This window comes from Diuraphis noxia, unplaced genomic scaffold, assembly GCF_037042655.1.
Source record: "Diuraphis noxia isolate RWA-SAM2 unplaced genomic scaffold, SU_Dnox_SAM2 contig0008, whole genome shotgun sequence".
Lineage (NCBI taxonomy): Eukaryota > Metazoa > Arthropoda > Insecta > Hemiptera > Aphididae > Diuraphis > Diuraphis noxia.
This window is the reverse complement of record NW_028301718.1, coordinates 4635246-4644950: the sequence shown is the minus strand read 5'-3', so window position 1 is coordinate 4644950 and position 9705 is coordinate 4635246. Positions and strand designations below refer to the sequence as shown.

General features: G+C 31.0%; 1 protein-coding gene across 1 annotated transcript; it reads right to left on the bottom strand.

Annotated features, from left to right (window-relative positions):
• Positions 1-1327: 1327 nt before the first annotated feature.
• Positions 1328-8607, bottom strand: LOC149054302 (uncharacterized). Its single transcript, XM_089230445.1, has 4 exons — positions 8045-8607; positions 3999-4243; positions 3658-3934; positions 1328-3545 (listed from the first exon to the last, which is right to left on the bottom strand). The coding sequence occupies exons 1-4, from the start codon at positions 8109-8111 to the stop codon at positions 3091-3093; spliced, it is 1044 nt and encodes a 347-aa protein (XP_089086571.1). The 5' UTR covers positions 8112-8607; the 3' UTR covers positions 1328-3090.
• Positions 8608-9705: the final 1098 nt, after the last annotated feature.

Sequence of the window (9705 nt, the reverse complement as noted above, 5' to 3'; positions counted from 1 at the left end):
GGCGCAACAGTTGATGCTACAGACAGCTACTGAAAAAATGGCAAACGTACTAATTATTAGTGAACAAAACAAAACTTGCGAAGACTGGTACGCAGACACGGGGGTTAAGGCCGCATTGAGCTGCTTAAAAAGGGAGCAAATCCAGAACAGAATGGGAAACCTGGAAAAGGATATGCATGGATACGGTTCTGGAGATATTCCTGTTACAATGCTAAAAATGCCGAATGGGGATCAGAAATTAATGACCAAAGAGGTGATGAACTCTCGGCACTTATAGCTACTCTGAACTTATTATTTGTGTGCAATAGAGGCTCTATGCCAACCTTTGAAAGATGACCTATAGTAGCTCAGTCCTCGGCGTTACATTCGCATCACGGTTAACGCCAGCGTAAGTTACCGGATGGAGGGTGATGCTGAATGAAGAATCAATAAGGATCGACCATAAGTACTTGCATTATAATGTAGCAATGCACATGGGAAAGCCGAGAAACTCAAGGGGTGGGCGTGGAGGAAACTTCAACACCCAAAAACTGAAGGAATACCTCAACAATAATAATACGCCCACCAATGGGAGCGACCTCATGGAGGTTCTTACGTCTGCTTGCAACACATCTATGCCGAAGCGAAACTACACACAGAGACACCATAAACCCCAATATTGGTGGATCCAAAAATCGCGAACATGAGAAAAACAGTTTTTGCCGCCAGAAAACGCTATCGAAGAGCAGTAAAACGAGGTCCAGCCGAGGACGAACACCGGAATTTCAAAGAAGTAAAAAAAAAATCTACGCGTTGCAATAGGAAGAAGTCAAGAAAACAGTTGGAAGCAGCTATGTGCAGAAGTTGATTACGATTTGCGGAGGACCCCATATAAAATCGTCATGAGGAATATAGGAAGACGGATGCCTGTCCCGTCAAACCTGGTTCCTAGTATTGTGGCCGGGCTTTTCCCGGCACACCCTTGGCCGGACGAGAGGGCTAGTTGGCCAAACACACCTGTACCTCCAATCACGCCTCGGGAGCTCGAATGTGCCGGGAAGATACTAAGAGTAGGGAAAGCACCTGGGCCAGATGGAATCTCCGATGAAGTACTGAAGAATGCAATTAAGCTACAGCCACAGATGTTCTTAAGAACGTTTAGCAGCTGTCTCGTAGAGGGGACATTTCCAAAGCAATGGAAACAGGCAAGGCTGGTACTATATAATATGGTTAAATATAATTTTGTATCAATTATTTTCATTTTTCATAAATTTCGACAAGCTTCCCATTATTTTAATTTTAAGTGATTTGTGTCCAAGATTGGTAAAAAAAAAAAAATACACTTGAGTTAATGTTCAATAACAAATTTTATATATTGGATATAAATATTATACTTTTTTTTTATCACAGTATCAATTTACAGTATTGAAGTTTAGTAAATAATACTTCAAATATAAATTTATAGGTTATATTGATTGTATACACGAGTCTTATATGTATGAATATTTAAAATGTATATTGACCTATAGTTTATAGATTTATATACATAAAAATGTATTTTTTTTACAAATTCCAAAGTATCTAAAATTATAAAGGGGTACAAGCAATATATTTTGTCTTTGGTACTTAAGTCAATATAAAAATAAATATACAGAATACAATAATATTAAAGTTAATTGTACTTAAAGTTAACCAGTAAGCATATTATAATTAATTTAAAAAAAGTTGTTCTTTAAGAATAATTTGTGACTTTAACTGAGTTCTAATTAATGTCTTAATATGTAAAGTAAAAATCATATAAAATAAATATGTTTCACAATATAAGACATATTTAACTTTTGGTTCAAAATATAAGTAAACAATTATAGCAGTGATGTGGTATTGCACTTACTATTAGTGCTAAGTAAAATGTATATCACATAAATTTATATATATTTTTATATTACAATAAAACGCAAGACCTCATAAAATTAAATTAAAATAATGTTTTAGTATGGTAAAAATAAAGTTATTTCAAAACAGAAACATTATTAAGAAATCTATGTGGTGTGGTCCATAGACATGGGCCAATACAAAAAGACTGAACATTAATGGAAAAGGTAATATTGAACCTTGAACAAAAAATACTAAGGTAATTATAACAGTTGGATACTAAAAGTCTGATGCAAGAGCAACAAATTGTAATCAAAATAATGGTGCATTTTGGATACTCAGTCAATTATAAAAGTTAAACAAAATATTCACAAAAATAGTGTTACGCATAGTTTATTAACTTAAGTTATTTTAAATACTGATTTGGATTTAGTTGATAAAATGAATATAATTTGTATACTACAAAAAACTGAATACTAAACAAATTAACATAATTGTTTAAAGAATAAGTCATTTTTTTTAAATTCGGTTTAATTTCCATAAATTATTAAGGATAAGTAATGATCAGTTTAAAATTTTTCAGATATTCAGTCTTGTGTGTCGACAGTAATTAGTTTTCTTTTGGTTAAAAAGAGTATACTTATTGTAACGTGATACTTCAATAATTCAGTTGGTAAATAGTTATTCAATTTAATACAAAAATACTAAAAAAAAAAACTAAATATAATATACATATTATAATTAATTTGTATAACAAAAAATACTAGTAAAAAGATGATAGTTTTTACCATTAATTGATCGATATACGAGTAGATAAATACATGGTGGGAGTGGGACAGTGTTTTTTTTTTTATTAGCAATTTGAGAAAATAGCAACACTATGTCCCACTCTCTCTAAACTAAAAAAGTAAAAAAAAATAATCTAAATAGGTCAAAATATTAGTACTTTCTGTTCTTTTTTTTATCAGTTATACAGTCTAATTAAGACTAAAACAGTTTTGTTATGAAAACTAAAATTCACTGGTATAATAGAATATAATTGGTGTACTTAGCTTAAAATGTCTTACTTATTTCTCTCCAAAAAAAAAAAAAAAAATATATATATATATAATAATAATAAAAATAATAATAATGATAAATTTGTTCAGATAGAAATGTTAAATAAACGTATAAAATTCACCTAATAAACTACATGAGATGAAGAAATTTTACAGATCCTTATAATATTGGTCGCGGTTACTATTTACTTGGGAACAATGACTCATATGAAGGTGGTAGATCTTTATCGGCAGTTCTTACTTCGGTACCGCTAGCCACCATAGAATCGGGTGGAGCTGAAGCTATAATAGCCATTGTGTCCAATCGTGGTACTGGTTGCATTTCTGAAGAATGTGGATGGCTATTAGGGTTGCTTATACAACAAAATGCAGGTCCGCAATGCCTAAATATCCATAGGAACGCAATGAACACTAAAATCATGGTAACCAAGCAGGCAACTGTTGCAGCCACAATTTTAGTCCCAAAAGTTGTGCTGCTCATATAGTTACTATTGAGTACTGACACTACTGGGCGACAACCACTCTCATCTTTACAACTTTTGTATGGGCAATTAACTTTCCCATCATTGAAAAAATCTTTAAAAATACACGTTTTTCTACCACAACTTCTCCAATGACCATTGTCAAATTTACATTCTATGGAATGAAAAGTAAATTTATTATTATGTTTCAATAAATAGATTTAACAGGGAGTTTTTAAATAGTATAATATATTTAGCACTCTATTAACCTACAAATAATAACATACCTTGGAACGCTGTGAACACAATCTCAAATTTTAGTTCATCACTAGATTCGATAGATTTATTTCCAAGATATATTTTAACTTCGATTATACCCTTATGATCAACAAATGAGTTTTTTATTTCTTTATCATCATTTCCGTCATTTCCTTGATTATATTCATTACCGGCATTGGCTTCAAATGCATTTAATTTTCCACAAATTTTTTCACCCCAGCTGTCTGCCGACTTAATTTTAATATTTAAGTCTAGAACACTTAAGGTTTTTTCAGCATGGCGAAACTATCAAAGTAATTAAATAACAATTAAACATTAAAATAAATAACAATAAAACATAAATACGTACTTGAATGTAATCAATACATTGTCCTTGAGCATTACGTCTAAAAGACATATGCTGTATGACAGCAAAAACACCCAACCCAAGTGAAGAAGTTACTGTAAATTTACAATTAAATTCGTGTTTGCCAGTCCATTTCTGAAAATATTGGTTATCTTTGATTACCATAGCTGATTGATCTTCGCGACCAGTAAGGTCTAAATTATTTGAAAAGAAACTCATCGAACAAACGCTGTCATTTTCCATGATTTCTATAAACAAAAGGGAAAAAACAATTTTATTATTTTATATTAATAAATAAATTATTGTCTTTAAAGTCTTAATTAGTGGCACATTTTAAGAGGATGTTATATCCGCATGTGTTGTCTCCGTCTTACAAGTACGTAACATACCAAATTTTACGCTCAGCAGATCACGTTTAGCTCCGCGAGTTTAAAATTTATAGTGAATTGATCTCTTATAACAATTAAAGGTAACATTATTATTGAGGGCTTCTCATGGGCTTTTAAAATTAAAATATAATAAAAAGCCTATGAGAAGAGCTAGATAATATTTGGGATAATAATGTATCCTTTAATTTTTATAAGAGGTCAATTTACTTTAAATTTAAAAACTCACGAAGCTAAACGTGATCTGCTGAGCGAAAAATTTGCTATGTTACGTACTTGTAACATGGAGACAACACATGCAGTTATAATGTCCTCTTAAAGGGTGAATACTCCAGTGTCAACATTTTAAATGTAAATACTCTCGGTCTGATAGAATTTATTCTCATGACAAGTCACATAAGAAGTATTTTTAATTTATGATTCTAATTAACATATATTTATTTATAAAAATGTCTAAATTCAATTATTTATATTTGACTAACTAATTTTACTATTTAATTATGGTTTTAAAGTATGTAATACACTATATAGAACATTGTTTATACCTAATGAAACAAATATTATAATTTTTTAGTACTTCCTAATTTACGTAATGAATTTAAAGATATGAAAACAACATTTTTACTATATAAGCCCGTTTTTTCACATGGACGCATATCATATGCGATGTATTGTACCCATATGTTTTTAGTTTACATCTATTAAGTTTATAAGCTCTATACTGGCATATAGAGAAACACATCATTGTCAGAATGGCATGTATGAATTTAATGAATGTAACTGAAAACGTGCACTTACTTGCATGCAGATTACAAGCACTAATGCCTAATTGATAAAATAAAGACAAATCAATATACCTAATGATATACATATTTTATTAACTCGAATTATTTGGATGGTTTACCAATCAATTTAATTCCAAAATAGTTTTTTTTAAATACCATTGTTTTCAACTCATAATTTATAGGGCCGGCGCTACCTTTTTGCGAAGCCCTGGGCAAAACTGCCAAAACTTCTTTAACCAATAACCATAGTCACCTATGGCCTAAACAATTTCCACACAAATATTTTTCAAAATCTAAATTTTAAGCACAAGGCCCTGGAAAAAGGTACCACATTACACCCCTTCTCCATCAACACTGGCCCTGATAATTTGTGTCTTATATTGAAAAAATAGTGTAATATAGGTCTAAAAACCTAGGTATAAAAATATTTGTATGTAAACAATCAGCTCCATTGCAAGGTCTATTGTATTACATAAAGTAAGAAAATATAAAATATAAAACATATGATATTGTGACATAGTCACATAGAGACATAGAGTTAACTAAAGTATGATGAGATGGGAGACAGACTTCTAAAAGATCAATAAACTATTAACACATATTTTGATTTTTGTATAAATTCATCAACAGATGAATACAAAATTAGCGTATGTTAACAAGTCTGAATACTTAAAACAGTTTTGAATGAAAACAATTTTGTTCATCATAATTACTAAATTTGATAAAACAATTTCATATTTTTCAAAGTAGGATATGACCAAAAGAAAATTCAAAAATGTGCACAAAATCTGTCTAGATTATTTATAAATTCCGGTAAATTATAATAGATAAAAAAATACTATCTTACATTAAAAACTAGCTGTTTGTAAGTAAAAAATTTAATTAAATGTAATTCAGTGTCTTAATTGTGGTGAGGATATGAGAAATATCCAACCTCCTCTCTAGAGCATTCATTTTTTTAATAATGTTAATTAAAAATTTAATTTTCATAAACACTTAGCTATAAAATATTTTGAGATTCCAAAATAATAATTAATGGACAATGGTTAACTATTGTCAGTATTATCACAGTTAAAGACTGATCAAAAACATACAACTTATGACTTCTGATATCATTTTTAACCCCCTAAAACTTATACCATGGCTCCAACCATGATTTAAATATACAAAGGTATTGTGTATAAGCCTATATTATTGTTATAAAAGGAAATAGAAAGACAGCATAAGGGTACAGTCTATGGCATAATGGGTTATCCCCTAACGCTGCCCTTTTAATTTCTTAATGTGATAGGTACAATGATATAGTGGGGGTAATATTGGAGGTAAATGGACAATTGGTCCCCACATAAAAATGCTGTATGCAGACAATCAGCCCTCGTCATAATTTTAAACAAGGGCAATTGGTCCCTGCCTTAAAAGTTATCTGCAGGGGCGGATCCAGCCAAAAATAACGGGGGGGGGGGCAGTAGTATTTCATAGACATAAATATAGAGACTGTTTCCAAAAAATAATAATTAATATACACAATACATTTTATATGTATATGAATTTTTTAGAGAACGGGGGGGGGGGGGATCACGTCAAAATAACGTTTTTACATAATTCTTCAATATAATACATAAAAATCATTTAAAAATCTTGAAATTTTTTTAACTTGGAGGATATTTAAATGAAACAGACCCATGGGGGCTCTGCCCCCTCACCCTACCACTGTTTATATACCATTTTAAATATCAACATTATATATTTTATTAAAATACATGTATTACCCCGTGTATTACTATATATAAGGGAAAAATGTTTTCACTAAAACAAATAACAACATTTAGGTACTTATATGTAATATATTATGTTATAATTGCAAATGTCGGTTCAACACAACAAATTTGACTTATCCCATTCAATTTAATAACTTCTAAAACTATTATTAAACTTAAATAATATTCTGAGGGTAACCCAATATGGATAACAATATATCATAAAAAAAATGAATCATAGTTTAAACTTTAGAAAATAATTTCTTCAAATAACAATTATAATTGTATAAACAGTATACTGTTATGTAGATGTAGATTAGATGGTTAATAAAGGATTTAATACTTAAATTAAAATACAAATTTGAGAGGGGCTAAGCTCCTTCAAGTCCCCCCAAATTGCGCCTATGTACAGGACTACTTGAACATTATGCCATCACATAATATTATGATATATGTGCTATGTTCACATTATTACGATTATAAAAACTATGTATTGCATCCTGGAACCAATTACTAATTAGTAATTTTACCGTCACTGATGAAATTCATTAGTTGTAGATATCATCTTTAATATTATCCTTAGAATTACTTTGGATTTACTAAAATGAAAATATTTTTGTTTAATACTTAAATAAAAATTAATAGTTTGAAGAATATCATCACTTTACAATAAATCTGTAATTATAAATTATGAAATAATATCAAATTCTAATACTTGTCAGCCATAAGTCCATAACACTATAATTCCTTGGCTGAGTCATCAGAAATACAGAATATTTTTTATAGTATAAAGATTTAAAAACTTATTTTTGTAATGTCACCAATATGTCCTTTTAATCGACCACAGTATGCGCCAACAACTTTTAAATACTAATTATTCTAGTTTCAATTAATTAGCCTTAAGTAACTACATATTACTCATAATAAATATATAAATATATGAGCAACAATAAATCAACTTAGTCATAAGACAATTAAAATTAACATCTTAAGAGCTAAAGAAAAGAGTTGTTTATGTACAGAGCACCGAAATTAAAATACACAGTTTAGTGACCTCTGCAGTGGCCCCTGGACCCTATAAAATATTTAAAGTGATGTGTTCTAAGTCGCTAATAACTTACTTTCGATGTATGCCGTGGCTTGGCCCAAGTACAACACGACCAGCAACCCGTGTGTCAATGACGACATAATATTTTTTAAGCTTCGGTATACTTGAGATGAAGAGGCTTAGAACTGAAGGCAGAATTTACGAACAACACAAGATCAATTGCGTAGAGGAACACTGGCGGTTCGGACCATGTAGTTGTTCTTTGGCCACTGAATAATTTTATCGCTTTTCGGCACTACAACTGCTGTCGTGCATAAATATATTTGTATTCATAATATTTATTATATTTCAAAATAAAACAGACGCGAACTAAAACACTTAATAACACTATATAGTTACTAACTGAGTCGCAGACGGCAGACGCTCAGTGCTTGCTGCAATACTGCATAATGATTAACATTTAATGTTGTTATTCAGTTATTGTCGATTGCACATTTGACATTTTATTATTATTATTATTATGAGGGTTACTAACGCACACACTCACTGCTGCACTCGTATAGATTACCCACACACGCACACCACTCACACAGCTAAAAACACAACCACAGTCGTGTACTAACTACACACACATAATAATACTCACGATTAAAATATTATCACAAGAATCGTACGTCGATTGGGGAGGGGGGTGGAGCGGATACTATCAGACTATCTAACCTAACCAGACACGATATTCCAAAAAATTATTAAGATATATTCCAAGACTTGACATGCCGTGACGATCGTCGTGGCGGTGGCCGCACTGTCGAAACGGACAAAGCGCTGCGATGATACCAGCCGCGCACTAACACAGCAACTTGTTGATCTCTTACAACATTGTGAGCGTTTTAAATTATAATTTATAATAAATTATACGTAACTACGCCAACGGCTAAATTTAATGCTAACGTGCAATATACTTATAGAATATATACAAATCCACAACATAGTCTATGCTAATTGTTTTATTGTTGTATTTAAAAAAATTGCTATTTACAAATTAGGTACGAGGTACCTACTTATATATCTAGTAAGCACCTATATGTGAATATGTCGTAAACTCGTATAGCCATTGGTATTCATATCCAATAGTATAATGTACAGTGTACACGGACATAATATAGGTACCTACCTCACTGGGTACCCTCTTCACTCACGTCATCGAGCCTTGTAAAAAAAAAAAAAGGTAGGCGTATAATTATTGTAGGTAGGTTGGTAGGTATCTATATTACTCTGCCCCTAACGTCCTGTACGATTGCCCGAATGATTTGGATGGCGGCGACTTAAACAATCCAGTGAACGCGATTGGAAACGATATTGATATATTTGAAAAGCTATGAAAGCCATGGAAATGTATAATAATAAAAAAAAATTATTTATCACAATATCGGATGTATTCACGTCCAGCTTACTCCCTGCCCAGGAGCATGTTTAAGGGAGTCCGTGTCTTACTCCTACCCATTCATCGTGTCAATGTGTCATATAATACATTTTTTATTATTTAGAGTATTAGGTACCTAACTAAACATAAACCAGTAGATGAATGTCTATTCACTGCATTGGAAACAATATTTTTACCGCTTTTGAATTATTATCCAAATATTTAAAGGCTTTTAATGCTATTTGCAACTATTCCTGTAACAAAATGCACATCTGAAAGGTCATTCTCTTCACTTATAAGAGATTAAAAAG